The sequence below is a fragment of the Stenella coeruleoalba genome (genome assembly GCF_951394435.1).
Source record: "Stenella coeruleoalba genome assembly, chromosome: 6".
NCBI classification, from domain to species: domain Eukaryota; kingdom Metazoa; phylum Chordata; class Mammalia; order Artiodactyla; family Delphinidae; genus Stenella; species Stenella coeruleoalba.
Genome location: NC_137151.1, coordinates 94,553,859 through 94,581,496, shown reverse-complemented (window position 1 = coordinate 94,581,496; position 27,638 = coordinate 94,553,859). Strand labels below are relative to the sequence as shown.

Genomic DNA, 27,638 nt, shown 5'->3' with positions numbered 1-27,638 from the left:
GCAGAGGGTCGGTGCCCCTAATCCCTGAATTTTTTAAGGGTCAATTGTAAACAATAAATATAAGACATCAGTGTGTCATATATGAAAAAAACAAAAAAAACCCAGATCAGGTCAAGGGAGTAAAGAAGTGTGGGGTTGCAATGAAACAAATGGCAGAGGAGTTCATTCACTCAAAAGATATTTATCAAGGTCCTACTATGTACAAGGGACTATTCAAGGTGCTTGAAATACATCAGTGAATAAAACAAAGTTTCCTATCCTCAAGGAGCTTACATTTTAGTAGGGGTGAGAAAAACAATAAACATCGTAAATCAGTAAACCATAAATTATACAGCATGAAATCCAGCAACAACAGGCTTTAGAAAAAGCGTCCAGGGTAAGGGGGATTTGTGTGCAGGAGGCTTGGGTGTTGAATAGGGTGGCGGGTGTAGGCTTTGCGGATAGATGGCATTGGAGCAAGTCTTGAAGTTGGCAAGGGAGTTGGCTGCGTGGATATTTGGGGGAAAACGTTCCAGGCAGAGGAAAGAGCCAGGCAGAAGCCCAAGGAGGGAGCATGCCCAGTGTGTTTAGACCGTCCAATGATTCTCCCAACTTCTTTCTTTTTCCTTCACTCCATAAAATGCATAGTTCTCTCCTGTGCTAAAAAAGAAAAAAAAGAAAAAGAAGAGGAACCCTCTTGCTGCTTCCACATTCTAGCTAGTACTCCATCTTTTTCATCCTTTTGTGATAGTTTCTGAAAGATATGTCCTGCTTCTATTTTCTTACCATTCACTCTCTCTTTAATTCGTTGTATCTTTCTATGACCACGATTCCACGGAAGCTGCTCCCTTAGAGGTCACCCATGACCAGTAGCCACCAAAATCCATGGCCCGCCTTGGTTTACACCTCTCTGATATTTTCTCTGTGGGCCCCTCAGTCTTGGAACACTCTTCTTGACTTTTATCACCCAGAATGATTCTAGTTTTCTGCCCCACCCCTCCAATTTCTAGCCATTAATACTTTGTTTCCTTTGCGAATTCTTCTTTCTTCCACCCTTGTGCTTCTCCTCTTTGTATATGTTCTCTTGGGGAATCACATCTTTGGGACTTCAGTGACATGTATGTAGGTGATGTCCACATATAGCTAGTCTTCATTTCCTAGTCCCAGGTCAGCCGTTCCAATTGTCTGACACACACCTCCAACTGAAGATGTCCAGAAATGAGCGCATAGCCTCCTCTCCTGAACTAATTGCTTGACTAAAAATGATATAACAAGTCATCCAGGCCCACAGACTGGAAACCTTACAGCCATTCTTCATCTCCCACCACTCCCTGCACCACTACACCCCACAGACAGTTGCCGTGGCAGATTCTTTGGTTGACTGTTCAACAGTCATTCCTCACTTCTTCCCCAGTTAAGAGGAAACTGATTATTCAGGAACTTGCCCCTCAGGAAAGTGACCCCCGCTTCAGATCAAATCCAGTAGCAAATCCTGACCATTCTAAAGCGTCATCTAATTTCTCTTGCTGGCAGTTCAGGAGTGGATATGTGACCGTCTGTTCAGTAAGGTGTGAAGAGAACCATGCTTTCTTTGAAAAATAAGCACACAGGAAGAGGCATCCTCTTCCTCTACCGGACATTGTCATACCTGTATGTGATGCCTGGGGCTGTGGCAACATCTTGTGACCATGATAGGAACCAGCCTGAGAATTAGGCAATGAAGGACACCGAAGATGCAGTGAAGAAAGACGAAGGAACCTGGGTTGTTGATGATGTCTTTGACCCATCAGTTAATTAATCCTGGAACCTGGAATTAAATCTAGGTACTTCTAGATTTCTTGTGTGACCTAATATCCTCATGGATTAAGCCACTGAATGGGGGTTTTCAATTTCTTACAGCCAAAAACCATCCTGTCCTTTCTTTACTTCCCACACACAGGGCTATCTTCTTTTCACCCTCCTCCCCACGCCCCCACCAATTGCCTGCCTGGAAAACTCTCACTTGAAGACAAAGATTAATTGTCATCTCCTCTATGACAGGGAGGACTGAAATGTCATTGGATCTTGTATTTATTTCCACCTAATGCCCCAGCTGACTACAGGATCCTTGGGGGAACGTTTTTTATATTTCTACTGCAGATGTTTGTGGACTAAATTAATGAGTAGATGGGAAAGATTATTTTATATCTTGGTTCAGTTCTGGGCTCCCGCAAGATTTTTCTTGCAATATCCAATGACAGTTCTTACAAAAGAAACAATTGTTTACAAGAATGCCAATAAACTTGGATGAATTCATTACCCAGCACCTCAGATCTTATACCAGGTGCCTATTAACCTACTTAGGGATGCAGAGGAGTTAGAAGTAGAAAATGTGAATAGATTCAGAGAGGATGGACTAAAATAAAACTGTTCTGGGAATTCATTTATGAAAGGCATTGAAAGTAACAAAAAGGTGTCAGTCAGTGTAACCTTCAGGAAAGTCTGAGCACTTTGGTTCTAAGAACTGTAACTGCTCAGAGTGATTTATTTTCCTCCAGAAAGTAACTTCCATTGGATGTTCCTAGAGATTTCATTATAAAAAGGCAAAAATTTTTGAGAATAACTCCAAGGTGGTATTTGATGTGCACTTAAAGTATCAAGAAATGTTAGAAGACAACGTTACCAATTCTCATAAAAATCCTACCACTCTATGTCAGCACTGTTCAGCAAAACTTTCTGCAATAATGGAAATGTTCTATATCTGCATCGTGCATTATGGTAGCCACTAGCCACATGTGGCTATGGAGGCCTTGAAATGTGGTTAGTGTGGCTGAGGAACTAAATTTGATCTTGATTAAATTTAAATATAAATAGTCACATGTAGGTAGTAACTTCCGTGTTGGACGGTGACCAACATGTTTTATGTGACCTAGAATAGTCAGGATAGGCTAGGTTACACTGCAGTAACAAATAATCTCCAAATATTAATGGATTAAAACAAAGTTTTATTTCTCTTTCTCACTATATATTCATTATACATCATCTGGGGACTCCGTTCCATATCCTTTCATTCTGGGACCCTCTTGAATGCTGCTGGTCACTGTAACAGAGGGAAAAATGAAGAGAGATCTGGAGTGTGTTGCACTGGCAATCAAATAAATGCTTGATTCAGAAGTGATACATATCACTTCCACTCACAATTCATTGGCTAGCGCTAACCATACAGCTCTATTCATCCACCAGAGAGCCAGGAAGTGTCACCCAATTATGGAGTCTGGGAGACAGAAATACTAGGTGAGTAGCACTAGTGACTGAAAAAGTAAGCATTATTAAATAACTAATACATCTAATTGAACAAAAATAACTCATGTTTTTTAAAGTCAGGTATATGCCTATACAAAGGAATCAACAAAAACATGGGAGGAAAAAAATATGCACAAACAGGAATGCTCCTTTGATAGAATCAAGGAAGAAACGAAGATTAGAATAATGTTTTGGTGTTTCATACATAATTTTTATTAAGCTTTTGAATAGGCAAATCCATTCATTAAAGGAGAAAAAGAAGGAAACACAAGCATGATTTATCTTCCATTATAATTAAAGAGAATAATTTTGTCAATTTTTACTTTTTAAAAAATCCTTTAAAAAAACCCCAAAACGAGCCTACCTGTTCTTGCAACAATAGGATCTTACTATAATTCCAAGTATAGTCGCTCCACAGCTCTTCAAAAGTCCTTATTAGACATCTTTGAATTAGATGGGAACTTAGGGGTCAGCTATTCTAATTTCCAATATGGGAATCCCTCCTACAGCTTTCTATCTCTTTTGGGGCAAAAAGGAAGTTCACTACTGCTGTGGGAGCTCATTTCATTGGTGGACAGGTGAAATTTTTGGAGAACTCTTCCTGCTGTATCAAAAATACCATCTCTGAGCTTTCAATGTACGTTATTGTCCCGGCTCCACAGCCACCCAGCAGAGAGCCAGCCCCTTTGCTCCATGAGAACCCTCAATTCCTTGAAGGGAACTTCTCTGCCCCTGGGTTTTCCCTTTTTGGAGTATTCCTTCTTGTGCCCTGGTCTCTGTACCCTCTGTTCTCCTAGCAGCCCTCCTTGGAGAGTGCAGCCCAGACTTTGGAGACAGAGTCTGAGCATCAAATCCTAGATGCTTAAATTAAGTTCTGTGTTCTTCTCTGCAAGGCGGGGAATAATTACACCTACCTCTTACTTGTTAAGAGGATTAAACAGGATTAAATCTGTAAACTAATAGATGCACAATAAATATTTACTTCAATATGATGTTTCTTTTAAAGTGTGATGGGTAGAATGAAATTTAACAATAATTTAGATGTGATCTGACTACTTCCCTTCTCTGGGACACCCTCTTATTCCTTCATTTATATCAACCACAAGTATTAGCATTATCTTTTGTGGGCAGCCAGACATACTATTAATTCATATTATAGTTAAAAGTGCCAACTTCCACTAAGCCTTACTTAACTTGTTGACATTTTAAGCCTAAAGTGTAAGAAATTAAACCAGATGAAATTTGATAGGAATGTATTGGCTGTTGCTCATCAGCTTTTTTTATTTTCTGGGTTTTTTTCTTTTGGTTTGGTTTTAATAGACTTTATTTTTCAGAGCAATTTTTTTTTTTTTTTTTTTTTGTGGTACGCGGGCCTCTCACTGCTGTGGCCTCTCCCGTTGCAGAGCCCAGGCTCCGGACGCGCAGGCTCAGCGGCCATGGCTCACGGGCCCAGCCGCTCCGCGGCATGTGGGATCTTCCCGGACCGGGGCACGAACCTGTGTCCCCTGCATCGGCAGGCGGACTCTCAACCACTGCGCCACCAGGGAAGCCCTCAGAGCAATTTTAGGTTCACAGCAATATTCAGCAGAAGGTACAGAGAGCTCCCATACACCCCTCCCCCCACATGCACAGCCTGCCCCATTACCAACGCCCTCCACAGAGTGCTACGTTTGTTACACTGTATGAACCCACATTGACTCATCATTATCATCCAAAGTCCGTTTTACATTAGGATTCATTCTTGGTGTTGTATATTCCATGGGTTTGGACACATTTTTGATGAATGACGTATATCTGTATCCACCATTATAGTATCATACATAGTTACCCTGTCCTGAAAATCCTCTGTGCACCATCTATTCAACATTCCCTCCCTCCCCTAGCAACCACGACCTTTTTACTGTCTCTATAGTTTTGCCTTTTCCAGAGTGTCAAATAGTTGTAATGATGTAGTATGTGACTTTCAGATCGGCTTCTTTCACTTAGTAATATTCATTTAGGGTTCCTCCACGTCTTTTCACGGCTTGATCGCTCCATTTCTTTTTACTGTTGAATAATATTCTATTGTCTGGATGTACCACAGTCTATTTATCCACTTATCTACAAAGGGACACCTTGGTTGTTTTAAAGTTTTGGCGATTATGAATAAAGCTGCTATTAACATCTGTGTGCAGGTTTTTGTGTAGACATAACTTTTCAGCTCCTTTGGGTAAATACAAAGGAGCATGATTGCTGGATCTGTGGTAAGAGTATGCTTAGTTTTGTAAGAGACTGCCAAGCGGTCTTCTAAAGTGGCTGTACCCTTTTGCACTTCCACCAACAATGAGAGTTCCTGTTGCTCCACATCCCTGGCAGCATTTGGTGCTGGCAGCGTTCTGGAATTTGACCATTCTAATAGGTGTGTAATGCTACACATAAGCTTTTAGCAAGATCTCAGGCTCTTGAATCATGATCCAATGCTAGATGTCAGCTGCCTCTTCAAGAGTTGTGTATGCTACAGATTTGATAGGTATGTGATTACTGGAAAGATCATAGACATTGGAGACCACCAGACCTCAGGTGTGTACCTTACCTCTGCTGTCCTGCCACAAAGGAGTTAGTTAACTTCTCTGAGCCTCAGTTTCCTCTTTTGTAAAGTGGAAGTAATAAATGAGTAATAACAGTACTTACTTTAATGAGTTATACGAATAAACTGTGTGCCTTCTCCAGTTTTATTCAAGTGATTAATAATAAAAACATTTGACCAGAATAGGACTTAGGGCTGAAACTTGTACCACACCACTGCTGGCCTTTCTCCAGTAAGGCCACTGTTCTTTGAGCACATAGATCTGCCTCATCACCCAGCCCACACAGTTTCATCTTTCAGGTATATCTGGACAGGCTTTGTCAAATGCCTTACTAAAATCAAATACTCGGTAAGGTAGATTTCTTTGGACCATCTGTGTACATTTTTCCTCCTTCCATCTCAGACTCTGAGTGCATAGGTACTATTTTTAAATTCTCTCTTAATTAGTTCCTCCTTGTTCTTCTAAAGGCTATATAGCGGTCTCTGGTTTCTAGGCTACTACATTTCCTGAGTAGATCATCCCCAGATGAAGTAATTTGAGTTTCCCCAGCTTCTTTTAGAAGGACCCATTGTAGAAAATGAAACACATGTTAGCCGAGACAGATCCCTCATTTTATTTGAGGCTTATGTGTGTGCACACAAGCATGTGTATCTCATGGTGCAACAGGACTTGAATTACAACTTTGGAACTCTTTGCTCTTATCTATCTATTCAGTATCTCTGCCATCAAGTCAGAGCTGAGATTACTCATCACTTTTGCTGTCATCACAGACAATTAGGATTCAGTAGAAGGAGACAGCCTGAAATTTAATTCTAACCAGCAGCTCAATCCAAACTTCCAAAATCTGGCTGGGATGGGGCGGTAATGTGTTTTGACAATCCAGTTAGTGAAGGAAGAAGCGCCCCCTAGGAAATCATAACAAAGAGTCTTAAGCAAGACTCCTTTCGTTGACAACTTTATCCAAGAAACCACCTTCCCTGTAGACTTTTCTAAACTTTAGACTAATCCTCTCCTTGCCACAGAAGTCCTTTTGTTGCGGGAAATTGTAAGTGACCACAGGAGTGACAGGCCTCTGCAAGCACCAGCTCTGTCTCCAAAGTCTTTCAATTGTTGTCTCCCTTCTGTCCTGTTCTCCTTCTGGCCCAAGGATCACTCTATCAAATAACGAAATGAATGAAATTATTCAGAAGTTCTCTTCTCAGATGATTTCAATCTATGTCTAATTTTTGAGCCAATCACTGTTAAGTTCTAGGCAAATGACAGCAGCAATAACCTTTCATTGCTTTTTCCTCAAGTATTATGCACTGTTGCCTTGGACATCATATTTAAAATATTCCACATCACAGGTGATGGTATAAAACCCTTGGTCCAGTGTGGAGTTAGATTTGAAGCTTCTTAGTAAGTGGAAGCAAATTAAAACGGAAACAGCAATACAGGTAGTCCTGGAAGTGAATGAAGAATAAAAAAAAATCAGAATCATGAATAACAGATTGAGTAAGGAAACCTGTTAAATATTATTGCAAAGTTATTGATGGAATTATATATAAATACAGATGGATAGATAGATAGAAAAGGTGATAATAAATTTTAACAGAGGCAGCATCTTACCCCTGGTAATCAAAATCTATCTCCAAATGCACAAATTATCGTTATACCTCACCACACCCTAACTATTCAAAACACACCAAGCTTTGAAATAATATGTGTAAAGTGCCTGGCACATGGTATATACCCAGTAAATTTTAGTTCCATTTCTCTGTTGTAGACATTAGCATACAGTTTTTCCTACCTGAAACTGACATTCTGAGGATCTTTTAAGAGTCTTAATTTTCAGGCATTGCTGCTAGTTATAAGTCCTAATATCCCAATTTACATTTTGAATCTCCTGAAAAGTGAATATTTTAACATAAATTCAATTTAGTGGAAAAGATTTACAGGCCCCAAGTGTCCATGTGATTACCACTTTTAGTCCCTGACTCCAGCACTCCCAGATTTTGCTGATCCCAAGCCGTTTATTAAACAGTTTAATTGCTCCAGCTTCTCCCTGTTGTGGTTCATCTCCTGTGGGTTTTATCTCCTTACATTAGTACCAAGGGCCCAGGGACATCGGGAGATTACTCCAGTGCACATTCCGCCTGCCCCCTCCCTTCCTCAACAGCTGGCACAGACGCCAAGTTTGTCACGCTCCTTTTAATTGATTTTCTATTGTGACCAATTTACATCTACAGGTAATGAATGATTCTTTGTGGAAACTGACTGTAGTTCAGAGAGGCAGGGTAAGCTCCCTACCTCCTGGCGGCTTTAGTAAAACAAAATAACAATAGAAATAATTGTTATGTCTTACGGGGCACCACCATCTGAGACCATTTCAATCAATGTCTGATAATTTTATGAAGGGCAAATCCTAAAGTATACGCTGTTCTCATAACTGGTGGGTTTAAAATGGCATAATTACACAGTAAAATTTCTGCTCTGGAAAATATTTTACTTGGGAAATACCATGTTATGACTGTATTGCCCATTGTAATTCCAATTTTATATCGTCAAAATATAAACTTCAGTATTTCATAAAATGCTCTGACGAAGAGCTATCATTCTAAACTTCCCTGATCTTTCCAAATTTCTAAATACAATGATCTTAGAAGATCCAAAAGGCAGACGTTCTTGATGCGTATATGCCTTTAACAGAGAAACTGGCAAAGAGCTGAATCCTGCCATGTGAATGACGTCGGGGCAGGGGTGGTGCAGGGAGTATGCCAGTCATTACCATCTAGGCCCCAAAAGTTCTGCTAGGAAGCACGGCAAGCTGTGGTTGCCAGATGCGTGGCCAAATCGTAGGTTAATGACTGTGGTCTGGGATAGAGCCAGGGTCACTCACAGGGCTGGCTGGCTGGCTGTGTGCCTGGGTCTCACCTTGATTCCTCTATCTAGATTGCTGTCCCCTCGACCCACCATGGAAGGCCCAGGATGAGTGCTCTTGTAAGATCTAGGGATGTCTATACTATGGTGGCTTTTGGAGTTGCCCCACCTGGCTTTCTGTGCCTACCAGCAGAACTCTTTAGGATATGGTAGCTTTGGGGAAGTCCTCTACAGCACCCCTTCCTCTTCAAGATTACCTTGGAAGGCTGGGTTGCCCTGGGCTGACGGAGGAGACTGCTGAGAGCAGCTGAGTCTGTGACATTTGTGGATGGGTCCTCCCTCCCTATCAGGTCCTCATGGTTCCCAGAGCTCAGCCTGGAGAGGACTCCCTGTAAGCAATGGTGCAAAAAGGTGTAGCCTCAGAAGCCTGTAGCAGTGATGACTGGGCACTCGTAGGCCTCCAAAGCCACCTCCTGGGTGGTGCTGGACTGAACCAGGTCTGCTCTGGCACCTGGGGGCAGGCTAGGTGGTAATTTGCAGTACTACGGTGACCAACCGTCCTGGTTTACCCGGGACTGTGTCAATTTTGGCACCGAACATCCCACATCCCGGGACACCCCTTGGTCTCGAGCAGGTGGGGACAGTTGGTCATCCTGACCTCTGATTTTGTCCTTTCAGCTGACAGCGAGAACTACGTAGTTAAGGGAATTTAACATGTCAGTGGAGTCCTGTATTCCAATGTGTCAGCTCAAGGCCTTACAGTGACGTGTAAGGGTTGTCTCAGGAGTCCTATCAGTCCCCTGGCAGTGGGAGCTGATGCACACTGCCATCCTCCTTTCACAGCCTGTGAGGCCTAGGCCTCTGTGCCCAGAGTGGGAATGAAGAGCCGGGCCCAGGACAGAGGTGCTCTGAACCCATGAACCAGGTCTTCACTGGACAGTGGTTGATTTTCAATTCCATCCATAAGGAGCCACACAGTTGTAACCACTTACCTGGAAAATCTTGGTGATCTCGCCCTTTGTTTTCACCAGCATTTGCTAAACCCGGCTAGGTGGTGACCTTTCCGGTAGGAGGCCAAAAGGTCACACATTTCTGGCTTTAGCCTCACTCCTGAAACTGTAAATAAAGACTCCACTGTAGGGAAGAAAAGAGAAAAGCACCAACATATTATCTCCTGGGATCTTTCACGGTGTATTTTTTTATGTCTGTTGTAATATCTGTCACCCGAAGAGACATCAAAATGTAAGCCAGACTCATACATCAATAATTTATACTGACTCATGGATAACTCACGTTACCGAATAGCTGTCAGGTGCCTCCTATTCAATTCACTTCAGTTCAATTCACTTCAATGCATATTTACCAAATGAACACTTGGGTAAAGGCACCTTGGTGCTGAAGGTGGTCCAAACAGGAGCAGAACTGGAAGCCACACACACACTAACAACAAGGGCCAAAATCAGGCCAAGGAGTCTGGACGCGAGTCCCGGTGATGACAGGCAGTGAGCATGGTGCTGGGCTACATAATGTTTTGGAAAGTTTCAAATTTCTGTTACATTAGATACATTTGGCAATCCATTTAAATAGACTCTAAGGTGCAACTTTTGTAGATTAAAAAATGTTTTTGAAATATGTGTATATTACCTATGCCCTCAGACTCACAGAATGCTGACAGTTTGCATTTTTATAAATGCCTGTGTTTGTTAAATGTGTGTTGTCCCTGGGTGCTTTACTATGCTAAACTTATGGGCCACGTCCTCTAAAAGTTAACATTTTAAGCGGCTCATCTGCAAAATGGGGATAAGAAAACTTGCGGGCAGATTGCCCTCAGCTTAGAGAAGATAATACGTGCCAAACGTCTTGAGTTGCTCTGATACACCATATATCTTTAATAACCAGTAGCCATTGTTACAAGCATTAGCACAGATACCATGCGAGAAAAACATCCGGGGCAACAGCCACATCGTCACCAAAGCACGTCCACAAAACCTGTTCAGGACATCCTTCCACTTGGGCACTGCTTTTCCAAGGCTCACAAGCTGCACAAACTGGGTTGCTGTAAATACCACACAGTTTCACAAAAAAGAGAAGCTCCAGCTTTGGTGCACCGAAAGCATAAAATGCCGTAATAATATTGTTTGCTGGAAGCTATTCACACCCAAAGGGAAGAAATAAACCTGCAATGCTGACTCTGTCTTGGATACCTTGGGTAAGCTGTGGCCCTGACTCCTTCAGTTTGGAGTTACATATTTGCTAGACTGGAAAGGGGAGACCTCAAGTCTTGTTGATATGCATAATGTATTTTCCCAGGTACATTATAACGCGCAATTTTGTAGTCTACTTTCTTTTAGCTCGGGTCATAGTGTAAACAGTCAAACAGTTCAAACAAACCGTGCATATTAAAGTTTACAGATTACTCTCAAATCGACTCAAGTCCAAACCATTCTGGGAACGTCTCTCAGGAAGAAGTGTCCTCTTACCTTGGGGACAGTGGCATGAAGATGTCCCTCAAAAGCAATAGTTCCTCAATAGCAATGAGGGAGCCGGAGGGCGGGGGGGGGGAGACGGAGAGAGAGAGGGAGAGAGCAAAAAAGAGTGAGAGAGGGAGGGAGAGAAAGAGACAAAGACAGAGAGAGGGAGAGAGGGAGAGAGAGAGAGGAAGAAAAAGAGATGGGGGTGGGGGTGGGAGGAGGATGTGTGTGTGTGTGTGTGTGTGTGTGTGAGAGAGAGAGAGAGAGAGAGAGAGAGAGAGAAACATGTGGCAGAACAGTGCTGGGAAAGCAACCAGTTAATCAAAGGGATTTCAATTTGGCCATGGACTGCCTGACTCTCCTTCCCAACTCACAGAAAAAGAAAAAGAAAACAAGAGGAAAAAAAAGAAAGAAGGAAAAAAGCAGCCGAGTGGTTCTCCTGCAGCATCTCACAAATGCAAAACCCTCCATTTGCTGACTCCTCATTAGCTTTCTGAATCTGACAGCATAATTATTGCAGCTGCTTTGCGCTTAGAATAAATAAATACAAAAGTGGGTGTTTAAAAACTTTTTGAGAAGGGAAATTCAGTCATCTAGACAGTCAGTAGGACAAGTTTATTTAAAACTTTGAGATTCTTATGTATTTAGATCATTTCGGAATGAGATAATGAGATAGTTGTCTTTCAGTCTAATTGAGTTCCTAAGCTCCTGGCTGTTGGCTGTCACCGCTTTCAAACTTTGCTTTAACTTTCCTTCCTTTAGAAATCCGATCCTGGTGTCTCCATTTACTCTTCCTGGGCTGATAACCTGCTGAAGTCTCAGTGCACTGGAGTGCAGAAAGTGACTTAATGGCATTGAGGAGCTAAATAACCTTTCACAGGAAACAAGACAATCAAATCTCTTCTACTTGCCTGTAATGGCTGAAAGAGAAAGCACAAGTTGAAAAGAAAGCTTGGAAATTAAACCATCATTTCAAAATGTCTTGTAATTTTCCTTGTCACGTGGTTTTCATGCTACTCTTGCACATCATCAATCCATCAGCTGGAGTTGCTTAGTGCATTTAATTATTCATAGTGCACACAGCCTCCGTGACTGAGCGGTAATTTTAGCTCATGTGTATGTATATAGGCTTCATATCTTCAAAGCCCAAAGGATCACACAGTACTTTAAATTGAAGTTGCTAACTAACATGGAGTGCACTTAAAACTCTGACTAGGGGCACAGCACACATACATTTCCGATTAAAGCAGATGATCTTTCCGTTTAAAATTAATTAGTGCCTATTTATCTTTTCCTCTCCCTCCCTCCTCTCATTCTCCCAGGAGGGCATTTATGTGAACCCTTGAAATCAGTGAGTTAAAAGCTTTATAAAATAAATATTCTGTCAATCTGGGGTGCAGGAAACTAGTGTTAACCCATTGTGCAGATTGAGAAATTGAGGTTTATGAGGGCCAATAAGGCATGTGATGCTGGGGGAGAAAAGAAGAAAACTCAAGTTTTTAAACTCTCAATCCAGAGCTTGAACTCCCTGTACCATTTGTCTTACTTTATTCCTTTAAACAATAAAGGCAATATAACATCAACATGAAAGAAAACTTTGAAAAAAGGAAAAAAATTACCCACAATTCCCCTCAACTAGAAGAGCATTTTTACTTTTGTACTCTACTTTCCAGTTTTGTTGATATGCATAATACATTTCCACAGGTGCATTATAATATGCAATTTTGTATCCCTTCTTTTAGCTTGTGTCATAAGGTAAACATTTCCATACTACCCCACACTCCTGTGAATTATCATTTTAAATGGTTACATAGCACTGTATGCTGGGTCAATATAACAATATTTATCCAATCAGTTCTCTTGTGTTGAATATTTAGAGTTTCTTTTATCTTTTAGAATTAAAAAAAATTATAGACAACACCACAATGAACATTTCTATGCATCTAGGGTTTGGTTGTTTTTTTTTTCTTTCTTTTCTGTTCGATTGTTCCTTTGGATAATTTCCAGGAACCAAAGTATAGGGTTGAATGTTGTTAGCATTTTTATGGCTCCTTATAGGTATGGCAAAATGCTTTGCAAAGGTTGCCCCAACTTACACCACCATCTGCAGAGAATCATTTTACCACAATCTTCCCAGCACTGGGAGTTAGGAGTCATTAAGTTGAGGGAAAAAAATAACTACTTTAACAGTTATTTGTATTTATTTAATCACTAGTTAGACTGCCTATTTATCCCATGTGTTGGTATGTTTTTTTCATTTCCTTTGTGTAAATTGCTATTTTGTGCCTTTACCCAATTTTCCATTGGATCCTGATATTTTTCTTACAAAACTGAATAAGTAATAGTAAGGGAAAAACAATAAACAGCACTGATTAAGAAATCCTAAAACCCAAGGGTGGCTGTGTTACAAACAAAAAAAAACAAAAAAAAAAAAAAGAAAAAGAACAAACTAAGACCAGATGACATTAAGGATTAAGGAAGAGGTCAGGGGCTTGAGTCTTTATTAAACATAAAATTGAGCCCTCTTAATTGTGAGATATTGAACATGTTACCTGGGAACATGTGACATATTTCCTGGGAAGGCTTTAAAATAAACATAGAGCACGACGAGAGAGTGGAAAGGTCGCAGGGCTGGGAGTCAAGATCTTGGTTCTAATCCTGGTTGTGTTACAGTACTAAATTTCCTTGTGATCTTTAGCAAGCAGTGATGAGAAGTGGAAGACAGTGGCTTGGGAGTCTGATTTACAGTCAAATATTGCCTCTACCACTTACTAGCTGTATGACTTTGAGCAATTAGCCTCCCTCAGCCCCAGTTTTCTAATATGTAATATGAGGATAATAACTCCAGATTTGAGAGTTAGTATCTAGATTGAATGAGAATTTATGTAAAACACATAGACGCCCAATAAGTGGCAGCTGCTATTCCTCTTCTCTGGGTGTTAGGGACTCATCTATATAACGAAGACATGGAATAATGAGTCCCAAGATCCTTTTCTTGTCAAAGGCTCTCTAACTCTTTCCTGAAGCATTTATCTTTATTTGGAGATTCTTTCAGTCCATGATGCTAACAAATTTAACCAACTTAAGCAGTTGGTAGAGCTGAGGGACTTGGTTTACCCAGACTTTTCCTACCAATGTTAACTCTACGCAACATCTTAAGCCATGTCTCAACCCAACATCTTGTATTCTAATGTATTAGAGTGGGTAGAGGACAACACTGAGCACAGAAGGTAAAGAAGTGTGTTATGGAGGACACTTCCTAACTTGCTTCTTAAGTACTGATTCATGGAGGATTTAAAAGGTAGACAGACTGAGTAATATTCCACTGTATATATTACTCCACCATAAAAAGAAATGAAATTGAGCTATTTGTAATGAGGTGGATAGACCTAGAGTCTGTCATACAGAGTGAAGTAAGTCAGAAAGAGAAAGACAAATACCGTATGCTAACACATATATATGGAATCTAAGAAAAAAAAAATGTCATGAAGAACCTAGGGGTAAGACAGGAATAAAGACACAGACCTACTAGAGAATGGACTTGAGGATATGGGGAGGGGGAAGGGTAAGCTGTGACAAAGTGAGAGCGTGGCATGGACATATATACACTACCAAACGTAAGGCAGATACCTAGTGGGAAGCAGCCGCATAGCACAGGGAGATCAGCTCAGTGCTTTGTGAACGCCTGGAGGGGTGGGATAGGGAGGGTGGGAGGGAGGGAGACGCAAGAGGGAAGAGATATGGGAACATATGTATATGTATAACTGATTCACTTTGTTATAAAGCAGAAACTAACACACCATTGTAAAGCAATTATACTCCAATAAAGATGTAGAAAAAAAAAAAAAAAGGTAGACAGAGTGGTCTGAGTTAGGTTATAAACTCCTAGAAGCAGAATAGGATTGAGAGACCTGGCTCGGAATCTCCCTTCCCTCTTCCCTACGAAACCCAACCTCCGAAACCTGGCCTGTGGAATGACAAAATATTCTGGTTAAACTTTGAATAGACTAGACAATAAAAGCAATAAACAGAGTAGATTTGAAATCATTAGCACACAAAGAGCTAAACTAAGCTTTGCTGGTACATGTTAAAGAATGTTTAAATTGCTGCAAGAAGGCATACAATGACGAGGACTAAGACCTAGGATGGAATATGAGTCAGGATTGTACTTATTAAAGAGAAGATACCTTCAGATAATAGTAGATGGCATTCAGAGGAGGATGACATTCCTCTCCCTGGATATCCTTCCTCCCCAACCATCCAGACCCTGTCACCTTTCAAGACCCACTCACAAAGCCATCCTGGACCCCTACAGCTGGAGTTTAATCTCACCTCCTTTGAACTGTCAGAGCACTTCACACTTGGTCTACGGCCGTTTATATACTTGTTTCATTTCCTTAAGGACTGTAAGCTCTTGGAGGACAGAGTCCATAACTAATTCATTTTTGTATCCCTCAATCTCATATCTAATAGACCCTCAGTAAATCGTCCATGAATGAACTGGAAAATAACTCTCCCAGTATGTTAGAAACCTGAGTCTAGGGTGGGTCCATAGTCTCAGAGATAAGCAGAATAATTGGAATCGGTTCAGAATAGAATAATGAAGCAAAACAGTTAAAAGGTAAAATAAACAATCTATACTGGGTATGTTTGGTGGAGGTCAAAGGAAGTCAGCCTAGAGAAGTGAGCTTTAGAAAGTGATATCAAGGGATCTTCAAATATATTAAAGAGATATTATTAAAAGAAGTCCTGAACTTCTTTTATTGGAGCAAAACAAAAAATTACTCAGATTTCGGGCTTCCCTGGTGGCGCAGTGGTTGAGAGTCAGCCTGCTGATGCGGGGGACGCGGGTTCGTGCCCTGGTCTGGGAGGGTCCCGCATGCCGCACAGCGGCTGGGCCCGTGAGCCATGGCCGCTGAGCCTGCGCGTCCGGAGCCTGTGCTCCGCAACGGGAGGGGCCACGGCCGTGAGAGGTCCGCGTACCGGAAGGAAAAAAAAAATTACTCAGATTTTAATGGAGCAATATGAATCAGGCCTGCTGAAGAACTACTAGGGTGATGCGACAAAGGGTAGAGGTAAGTGCCATGCCTTCTTCCATCCCTGTAGGTACCAAAGTATATGATGACAAGAAGGACTCTGGTAAAGTATTTTTACAAAATTACAAAATCAATTGCAAGCTTTTAAGTTGTAGGGGTTTTTTGTTTTGTTTTGTTTTTTTTGTTTTAAGATGCTGAAACCTGTTTTAAAGGAGAAGGGGGATTTAGACCAGGAAGGAATGGGAGAGACTCACGTCTGGGATTTAGAAAGCAAAATGGGACCAACTCACAGAGAGAGACAGCCTTTGATGTCCTGAGGATCAAGGACCATGGCTTAAGGACCAGACTCTTAAATCACGTGGCATTTACTGCCCGAGATAAAAAATACTTTTGTGGATCAGTGTCTGTGGTTCAAAATGGCTAGGTTCCAAAATCAGTCTTAACTTTCCAAGGGTAACATTTGGAAGGCTCCTTGCAAGAACGGAGTGGAGCCAGTTTCTAGAAGGGGCAGCTTAATGATTTTCTACTCCCCTCACTCTCAAGTCGTTAAGCAGCCGTTCCTTTCCCAGAGCCCAAGTTCATGCTGAGGGCAAAGGGAATTAAAGGAAGAAGCTGAACCTGCAGCTAAGATTAGAGAGTTGCCAAGGGCCTAATTTTAGGTCCTAGCTGCCCCAGCTGATGTCCTGCACTGCTGGCTCAGCCGTGAGGACCACAAGTGTGGCCGTAAGCAGATGACTTGAGTGGGTAGAGTGTCTCCCAGGCCATCTGCAAAAGCAATTAGCTTGCTGTTGGGTGTGTTTTGAGAGAGACTACCAATTATTTCTCCTTCAACTAATGTTTCTTCAGGTGTTCAAAAGTCAATAAGGGAAAATGTCAGCGCTTGGCAGAAATTCCCACATGCTTGCCATTCTAGTATTCATGCTTCTCCACTTAAGAATGTGCTCCGAAAGGGAACTAAGCCCAGAATTCCTGGATTTTCATGGCAAGTGACCCCCCGATTTCCTCTGGCCATAAGCTTACTGCCACAAATTAGGGACAGTGTTGTTTGGGACCTCTCGGCTTCCTGAAAACAGACATGGATGGATGAGAGCAACCCTTGCATTTTGTGGGGAACTTCTGTGCCCTGCTTCTGCTGGGATTTAGGCTGTCTTTCCACTCTTCACACGGTTCCCAGCCTCAGGTTTCATGCTTAAATTGTCCTCATCAGAGGGCAGACAATAAGAGCTGGAATCTCCCAGATCAAAGGGGAAACAGAATATATTTTAAAGTGACAACTTTGTTATCCTGCAACCGGAATAAAACCAGAATAATAAAATAATACAAATATAACCCCGTAAGTGATTCCATACTGCCACCAGAGAGCAAAATTTCTTGCATAATTATGGCAGGGAAACTCTCTTTACACACCACTCACAAGAGCATGTCTTATTTTTGCACAGTTCTTATGCCTGGGGCAGCCCACCCCTTGGATGGAGACTGTGTCCCTGAGGGTTGGGAACTGTGATAACCGGCTGGTTCTTCCTGTCTGCAAAGGAGGCTCTTCATAAAGGCTCATTGCCATGGACAATGAAAAAGTAGGCTGGCACTGCCCGGTCAAGGGAGTGCACCCTTAGAAGACGTGCCCTTGGTGAGGGCCAATGTTCTCAAGGTGCACGAACTGGCCCCAGTGGCTGCTCTCTCTTACTCTATTTTTCTTTCCAATTTTCCTGGTACCTTTGCTTTCCCTGTCTTCTTGTCCACGTCCTATCTGTCGATCTGTCTCTAAACCTATTTCTGCACCCCCCCACATGCACACACACACACACACACACACACACACACACACACCCTGATCTGCCCCCCTTCCCCTGTCTGTTGGCGCTGGCCCTTTCATCTTCTCCCTCGGGGATTCGAGATGTCGCTGCAGGAAGTGCTTGTCGGCCGAGGCAACAGCAGCAGAGCCCTGTGGCTTTGACAAACCTCATTTAATTGGGAGGAAGCCAGGAGAATTTGAAAGAACTGAAACATCCACGAAACTCCTTTTATCAGGCATAATTTAAACTCTGCATGGAAAAACCCCTATATGTATAAAGAAAAGTCAACTTCCCTCCTGCTGTGAGCACTCCTTGTCTCCCCGACAGCACAGGCAGGCTCCTGCAAGATTCCATCTTTTCATTTTTCTAAAAGTGTCAAAGTAGATTTGGGCTCTGTGGCTGGGTGAACAGAGAAGGAATACAGATTGGTCCCTCTCCTACACCTGCATGTGCACGCACACACACGCACACACACACACACACACACACACACACACACACACACCAGAGTCCCTGTGTTGGTGGCTTTGCTTCAGATGACCAGGATGAATCAAAACCCAGGTTTCTAACAACACATCGGTTTGCACAGTGATTTTCTCCTAATTACTCTTCATCAAGGAAAAGCTGGTGCCCAGAAAACTTTGAAGATCCCCAGTGGTTCTCAGTACACAGAATAATAAATCCTGGAGGAGGGCCCATGGGAGAAGTTTCTTTAAATGGAGAGAGGGAGCGTGAATGTGTGTGTGTGTGTACACCCCCAGTGTGTATACCTGCGTGAAGTGGTAGCTGGAAGCCCCAAGCCCAAGAGGAGAAAGCTAAGAAGGGGGGATCTAGGGGTTCAGACTGGGAAGAGGGGATTGAGATGGGAGTGGGGGAGCGGATGGGGCTAAAGCTTGGGGTGAGGTACCAGGAAGGGCGTAAGAATTGTAGGTCTGGTGGAATGTCCTTTATTCTACCCATATGCCAAGCCACGTCCCTCCCCTCCTTCCAAATTCTACTCCAGAGTCACCTCCAGTCTCATCCATCTTACTTGAGTTATTCTAGTTCCTCCAAAGAATTGCCTTTAGCGCACACATATTCTCTGAACATCTGCAGCTGATTATGCACAGGCTTTAGCTGTTTAGATATGATTTGTGCTAATATGTGTATGAGGGTGTCCTGTTTCCTCTTCCTCACCCTCTTTTCCTCCCACTTCATAGGATCCTTGAGGTCAAGGACAAGCCTCTTTTTTCCCTCAAGTTTTATAGTACTTAATATGTTCTTGACACTTGATGGCAACTTAATAAATACTGATGACCGACTCTTCTTACAGGATTAAGCAAGACATTAACCCCAGTTGTATGATTATGGTTATTTTTGGAGATCCTAAATGACTCACTTTAATAATAAAATACCTCAAGAAATCCCAAACTAAGAGGTTTGGGCTGATGCAGGACAATGTCCCAGTTACAGTGGAGCTGCGTTTGCAAACCCTGGAGACTTTGGCCAGACCACATGCCTAAGCCTACCGAACAGTAGCTCCCCACCCCACGCCCATCCTCGCCCCATCACACCCCCCAGCCCAGGACCCTCCCCCCAGTCTGAGCCCCTAGACCTTCCTTATTAGCTTTCTTCTCTCTGGCTCAGGACTTCTAAAAACTGTTTTCAGTTGAATGCTGGATGTTTTCAAAGAAACTCCACCTAAGGATAGTGCCCCACAAACAGCCGGGGCCATGACTGCCCTGCCCACAACTTCTGCACAGCCTTTCCCGGCCACCTTCTGAGAAACATGAGGAGTGCTCCAGCCACATGATCTCTCAGAAGTTTTCAGGTTTGGAGGATGACTTCATGCCCAGGCAGCAAAGCTGATTTCAGGTTAACTTGTGCTTCCCGTGAGCGTCCAGCCTGGGAGGACGCTCCCCTCTCCCCATGCCCCACCCCGTACTTCCTTGGGCAGCATCAGATTACCAATCAAGACAGGCCCAGCTCTCCTCTCCTGATATATCCATGTCACCTATCATCTTACTCTGCTGAAAGAGAAAAGGGAGTTGTGAGAAACTTTGGTTTTGCTTCTCCTGGCAGATGCTAGTGAAAGCAAACTCAGAGGCAACTTTCATCTCATCCAGTTTCTAAGAGTAAGTGAGTATATGGGAAATGTTTGGATCATTACAAGGAGATCTGTGTCACCTCAACCCTCAACTTCTGAGTTTTAGAAAATCGCAAAAAAAAACCTCAGGCAAGATTTGAACCCATCTCGCTTCTCCCAGCTCTAAGCTCACTTCTGGTTGCAAATTCTGTAATTCTCCAGTGCGCTGAGAAAATACTTAGACACCGAGACTTATATGTGTACATGAATACACTAAACACACACACACACACACACACACACACACACACACACACACACACACTCCCTTGCTCACCATCAGGAAGTTGGTGCAGCTGAGCAGGCAGGGCCCTGAAATAATTGTGAACCAGTGCTTCCTGGGCGGAGACACGGTCTCTTGGAAAGCCTTTCAGCATTTGGGAGGCCAGGTCTTCAGCTTCCGGAGCCCTGTCTAACCTGGAAAAGTGAGAGAGAAAAAGAGTTTCTCCAGAGGCCTCACTTCTGAAAAATCAAGGGGGAAAGAAGAAAAGCAAAGAAAAGGAGATGGCTAGAAGAGTTTCGAATAGAATTTTTCTGGGACTAGTAAAGTTGATGGCAAGTTGAAACTCTTACCTGTCCTGTTACTAAGATTAAGGGAAATTTTCAGCATTGCCACCATTCAGCCCCCACCCCCGCCCCCTCCACCGTGGCTCTTGGTACCAGGTGTACATAAAGGACCTGGAATTGTAGTAATAGAAACAGAAATATATAATTAAGGATTCTTCTTTGAGGGACACAGCGGCCTCTAGCAAGCAGAAAAGCCCAGATGGAAATATGTTCCAATGGTGGCAAGCACAGAATCCTAGGAGGGGAAGAGGGAAAGAGGAGACTCTGGAGGGTGAAACTTGGGTGGAAAAAACCCTTATTTACAGTGTTTCTGAAGCTCAGCTCCTAGGGTTTGTCTCTAAGAAGCTCTATTGGTTTCCCCTGAGATAGAGCATAGGCAAGAAAGATAATTAAGTACCCAAATTACAGTAAGGACAAATCCTCAAGTTGACCTTATGTTGAATTATAAATTTGGAGTTGAGCAAATCCATTAGCTGAGCAACTACTATGTAGGCGGTTGGATCTAGGAGATGCAGGGAAGCTGTCTTCTGGCAGCTTAATCTCGCAGAGGAGTCAGACACTAATCAAATGGTCATACTAATGCATAAGCACAATTGGGAAGAAAAAGGTCCAGACTTGGGAGGTGGTCAGGGAGAACTTTCCTGAGGAAGTAGCATTTGAGCTGAGAGCTGAAGACCTGGGGCAGGGGAGGGGCAGGTGTTGCAGACCTCCAGAGTGGGAGGGAGAAGAGTTATTTTAAAGAAAGGAAGAAAGGCCAGTTTGCTGGCCTGGGACAAAGAGGAGAGGGGCCTGATATGAAGCTGGGGAGGGTGGCAAGGGTCTGACCCTGCAGGCCCTGTGGGTCTTCCATGCTTCCTATTTACTTACAGTGGCTGAAAGTCTTTGCTAATCTAGTGCCAATCATTTAAGTACACCCATCTCTAGAGCCCACAGACAGGTTTACAAGTGGAAAGCACAAGACAGAAAACTGTGCTGATCCAGAGAGACAGTTACCTGCCGAACTGATGCCTGACGTTCAGAATTCAGTTGCATGGCCATGCAACTCCCCAATTAAGCAAAAACAGATGAGCTTCCTTAAGGTTGAATGTACATACCAACCTGAAGCGAGAAACAGATACCCTTTCCCTCCCCAGGTGCCATGATGCAGTGATGCAGGAAGCCCTGGCCCAGAGTTGGAATTTGCCTAATTTTTGCATAAGATTTGCATAAAAACCTTTCAGGTATCTGACTCCCATGACATAAAACTCTTTCTGCAAACAGATAACTAATTCTACCCTCAAACTCAAGAGTAAATGCTTCACAGACTTAAAATAGAGAAGAAATCTGCATATCCCCGGTCCTTGCAAATTTCCAGGCCAGCTGGAAGAGGAGGAAACCAGGGGTGGAGGCCTGCTTCGTCGTTTGTGGCCTGAAGTGCTGGCGGGTCTTTTCTCCATCTAGGGTGCCCTGCCCAGGCGCAGATTTTCAGGGCCAATGAAATAGGAGTCCAGAGTGCAGAAGCTGGTTCAAATCAGCAGGACCCAGGACCCGTCTGGAAGGAGACTCAGGGAAAATCCGTTTTCACTACAGGGTGGTGGAGTGGGGTGCGTGCCGAAATTAGGGCCTGAAACCTCTCTGAACTTCCGGGGGTGGGCGGGTGGACAGGTGGTTATGGGGGGGCGGGGAGGGCAGCGATGCATCCACCTCCACACTGCACCCCAGTCAGAGATGTGTTTCCTCGGCACACTCCCACCCAGCTTGCTCATAACAACTGAATTGTTACAGAACTGCTCTGGAGAAGGGGCTTAGGAGCTGCGATCTCATTGGGCAAGGAAGGCTAGGGGACTTGTTCCAACCTGTGTTAGCTCGGGCGTACATACTGGTTTCATTTAGACTGTATCTAGGTGGGGTGGCTGCCGAAGCCAGGAAAGGCTGATGGAGCTTACGGGGCTTGTTGGGGACACATAGAAGCAGAGCAGGCCACTTCCGGCAGACAAATGAAAGAAAGGAGAGTGGGAACCGGTCAGTAATATGGAGACTTCTTCTTGAGGACTTTCCTCTTAAACTAACCAACCTTCCCCCGACCCCACCCCACCCCCCGGCCCCCGCCCTTCCCACGAGGTTGTGTCAGGCTTTTAGTGGCGTTGGGACTTATTTCAATCTCACGGCCTCCAAACTGTGACCGCCACCACCTACTTCTGCTTCTCAGCTGGTAGAGGCGGAGTATACGCATGAAGGCTTTTCCTCGGGTGAGACAATTTCACATTGGTCTTCCCCGTATAAACCAAATACGTGCCCTCCTGACTACGAGCCTTTACTAGTAGCATAGTAAAGGCTTATAGTAGGACCACCTGCTCTGGACAAGCATCCTAAGAATCTCCACCTTGCTATGATCTCTTATTTGGGAGCTGAGAAAAGAGCCCTAGGGATACAGATGTTGCTTCTTTGGGCACAAATGTTAATTTACCTCCATGTTTGTATAATTCTGCTTCTTTCTGCCATCTATAGTCTTGTTTACTATCCATTACCTTTATTGGCACATTTCTACAATTTTCCACCTCCTCTAACTCCTACCCGAACAATTCTTCACCGGTTACAACCCCTACTTTGGAAATGAAAGTTGACATGAAAAGCGAACATCGCAAAATTACTTTGCCTACTAGCACATTTCCATATAGGCTAAATGTTAATAGATATTATTTGTTAGGCTTGTGATGTTAGCTATGGAACATGCCAGGAGTACCTTGCAAAGTTAAGAGAACCTACCACCCAATTAATGGGAGTCTGTTAATAAAGACAAAGAATCCTCTGGTGAACCTCTCCTACTAGTAACATTTCCAGAATTGAGAAGCGTTCCATTGCCAGAATAATACGTTTGTTGTAGAACACTTAGAAAATGCAGAGAAAGAAAACTGAAGCTATCTCATCACTCTGAGATGACCCTTTTCACTCAAAGATAATCACCATTGCTTTAGTGTTTATTTATTCTTTAGTCCTTTATTTTTATACAGATATATTTTTTGTTTTACAAAAAAACATGCTGTTCAACCTACTTTTTGCACTTGACTGTCTTGATCATCTTCCCAGGACTTTGAATAGCCTTCTGGGACATAGTTTTAATGACTGCAGAGCATTTCACTATGTAGCTATACCATAGTCCACATAGCCAAACGCTTATTGAAGTTGTTTCCTTTCTTGTTGGGGTGTAAGGGGCTACTATTAAAATCATGCTGTGACAAATATCCTCAAAGATAAATCATTGTGTACTTGTGCAATAATTTCCTTAGTATAAATTCTGGAAATTGAAATTCCCAGGTTGAAGGATACTATACAACATGTTAAATTTTTTTTTTTTTTTTTTTTTGCGGTACGCGGGCCTCTCACTGTTGTGGCCTCTCCCGTTGCGGAGCACAGGCTCCAGACGTGCAGGCTCAGCGGCCATGGCTCACGGGCCTAGCCGCTCCGCGGCATGTGGGATCCTCCTGGACCGGGGCACGAACCCGTGTCCCCTGCATCGACAGGCAGACTCTCAACCACTGCGCCACCAGGGAAACCCTCTAAATTTTTTGATTATCAGCTAGTTGTCCCAATTTCCATTTCCACCAGCATTCCGGGAGAGCTCCTGTCTGTGTGTGCAAAGAAAACAAATTCATTCCAGCCAACCTGAATTGCCACGGGCCCCACTGCTCATGATAGTGGTAAAAGGATTATAATTGTAAATCAATCCTGAAAGATGTGCTGGGTGTGAGGACATCCACATTTAATTTTAGAAGTCCACAATAGAAACATGAACAATACAAAGTTATTCAACATATCTGGAATCTGGTGGCTCTCAGGGGCCTAAGGCAACAGCCTTGATTTCTCTGCACAGCCTGGCTCTGAGTATAAAACTCTCCCACTGCCATTGCTGCCAGCAGGTTGATGGGGGAAGGGCTTTATCTGTTTGCAGCACAAGGCTGGTCACGGTGAGTTCAGCTGGGTTCTTTGTTGTTTTCCCCTAGATCCACAGAAAGAGAAAAAGGGCAGGGATAGAGCGGTCACTTTCTTTTTTCCAATTTTTCAATTTGTTTTTATTTTGAAGTGATTTTAAGTTTACAGAAGAGTTTCAGGAGTAATAGTTGTATGTTTCACTAGCTTCCCCTAATGTTAACATTTCAGATAGTCATAGTAAAATTATCAAAACTAAGTAATTAATAGGCAATATTATTAACTAAACTGCAGACTTTACTCAAATATCAAATATTGGCTTTTTTCGATGGTGACCTTTTTGTTGTTGTTGTTTCAGGAGAGTGGGTACTTTTTTAGTGCTGTCAGTTTAGGATGTGGTAAAGCAGATATCCCCAATAAGAAATATCTCCAATAGGGCTTCCCTGGTGGCGCAGTGGTTGAGAGTCCGCCTGCCGATGCAGGGGACGCGGGTTCGTGCCCCGGTCCGGGAAGATCCCACATGCCGCGGAGCGGCTAGGCCCGTGAGCCATGGCCGCTGAGCCTGTGCATCCGGAGCCTGTGCTCCGCAACGGGAGAGGCCACAACAGTGAGAGGCCCACGTACCGAAAAAAAAAAAAAAAGAAATATCTCCAACACTAGAAAGAAACAGCATCAGAGAAGCTGTCCTATAATTTCCTAATCAGTCTAACCAGTGAGTGTGCACTTACCAGGCCCATGTTAATCGCAATCCCATCAAACCCCAGACAAGGCCTCGAGGTGCATTTCCAGTCCGCTCACAGTTCCTCTGCTCCTTGGCAGAAATATTGTAAAAAAGCCAGTGACAACAAGGCTATTCTTTACTCATCACACTTGCAACTTGACTCAACTGACAAAGCCACAGAGACCTGGGTACCAGATGAAGCCCAGCCCTACCGCTTACTTAGCTTGATGACTTTGGCCAAGTTACTGAACTTCTTTGAGCTTCAGTTTCCTTCTCTTTGAAATGGGAATGAGATTTGTGAGGCATAAGTGAAATAACATGTACAGCCCCCTACTAGGCACACAGCAAGCATCCCACCTAACCTTAGTCCCCTTTCAATGACAAAGCCCTTCTCAGAGCCAAGAGGTTTCTCAAGTGATAACTTAGGCCAGTGCTGTCTAATAGAACTCTCCGAGCTGATGGAAAAATCCTGTTTCTGCCCCGTCCCATATGGTAGCCACTACTCACATGTGGCTATTGAGCCCTTCAAGTGTGGCTACTGCAACTGAGCAGCTAAATTTTTTTTAATTGAAGTATAGTTGATTTACAATATTGTGTTTGTTTCAGGTGTACAGCGTAGTGACTCAGTTTTGGGGGTTTTGTTTTGCAGATTATATTCCATTATAGGTTATTACAAGATATTGGATATAATTCCCTGTGCTATACAGTAAATCCTTGGAGTAACTGAATTTCAAATTTAATTTTAAATAATGTAAATTGAAATAGTCACATGTGGTTAGTGGCTATGGTATGAGACAGCACATCTCTAGACATTACTCCTTGCTTTGAGAATCTGAGCAAAGAGAAGCCAGGAGTCTGAGCTAAGGCAGAGGTATTGCTGGGAATGAGGCAGTGGGCCGAGGTGTTGCCTATGGTCAGAAAAGCCAGCGGGATGTTCAGCGAGTCCACGTCCTGCTCAGCCTCGAAGGAAGGGCTGGCTGGGCGGCTGCAGGCGCTTTCTCCTGCCGTGCGACAGTGACGACAGCAGCAGTGCAGGGTAGTAAGGCGGTCTGCAGGTTTGGAGTTACCGTTTATTTTGGAAGCCAGTGGTGAAATGGAAGAAAACCACAGGGCAGCATGAAAATCCAAATCCCTCTAGTTAGGGGTTAGGGAGCCTGACTATGCGGGCAAGAGGAAGTTTGCACGTCTTGCACGAAATGATACACAGCAGTTCCCTGGAACCTGTCTCCAAAACAACGGGGAGTTTCAGGTGATACAGTGCGTTTGAAAATAAGAGTGCAGCGCGCGGACGCCCTGGGGAGAATCGTCCCTCCCAAAAAAAGATCCTTTGCTAGTTCATAGTTCTGTCTTCCGACCTGTTTCACTCTTTGTGCTCTGATATCCACTCTCCGTGGAGGCTTTTTAAAGCACATGAACAGTAAGTATGGGGAAAAAAATCAAACAAACTTTGGTTGGGTTAAACCCTACCACATTTTCAGGGAAGAGCAACGTTCAAACGTTCAGTGAGGGTCTCTTTCTCTTCTCCCCACCTGCAGGAGGGTGTTTTTCTTTGACATTTGAGCCCCTTTCCCCTGTCTCTGATGTTTTTCTCACTGCCTTGTTTGTCTCCTCACTGAAGCAAAAAGAACAGAGCCTCGGCTAATTACTCTCAGATCAAATAATACTGGTTATTGTAATTGGTCATTGTCCGAAAACACTGAGTTCTTCTTAGCTCTGAGGTTGCCTGGCACGGCTTAGTTAGCTAACTATTCCGGGAATGTCTCTATTATCTGTTTTACTTTGCAAAAGAAACCGGGGACTTGTTGAAAGCTGGTAATAAAAGTCTGCCCTGGTCCGAGGGGAGGCTGCGTAGAGAGGGCCTGGGAAAGCGTGGCCTCCATGAATCACGTTGCCCCCCAACAGCTGCTCAGTGACGTCACTTGGTTTCTGTGTCGGAGAATAATAAACCCACTAGGTCTTCTTACAGGCCAACGCTCCCTCGTTCTCAGGGCCTCGGGCAGGGTTGAGGGGCGCAAAACAATTTTAATGACCAAACTCACGGGAAGTAAAATGGTTCACAGAGAAAAACTAACAGACTCACAGGTGGCTGCCTGTCCAAGAGGCGTCTTCCTGGGGCTGAGGGCCCCCAGATCAAGGTGCTCAGGGGCTGGGTGTTCATCAGGATGAGGCCCAGGGAAATGTCCCTTCAACCCTGCTGAAAGATAAGCTTTCCAAGGCGGTACTCACCGGTTGCAGACATTCTGAAGGCTCTGAGGCTTAGGCAGTGGGAACCATTCTGGAAAGCACACATAGACACGTTAAAAGACAAAAACAACCCTAAAATCCTGTTGCC

At 43.5% G+C, this 27,638-nt stretch overlaps 1 protein-coding gene across 1 annotated transcript in view; it reads right to left on the bottom strand.

The window, feature by feature from the left end:
- Positions 1–5,795: 5,795 nt before the first annotated feature.
- The window catches only part of CDK15 (cyclin dependent kinase 15), a 112,931-nt gene continuing 91,088 nt past the window's right edge, over positions 5,796–27,638 (bottom strand). The window contains 4 exon segments of the mRNA XM_079924320.1: positions 5,796–7,270; positions 9,680–9,821; positions 20,390–20,529; positions 27,533–27,581. Coding sequence (XP_079780446.1) covers positions 9,712–9,821; positions 20,390–20,529; positions 27,533–27,581 — 299 coding nt within the window. The 3' untranslated portion in view covers positions 5,796–7,270; positions 9,680–9,711.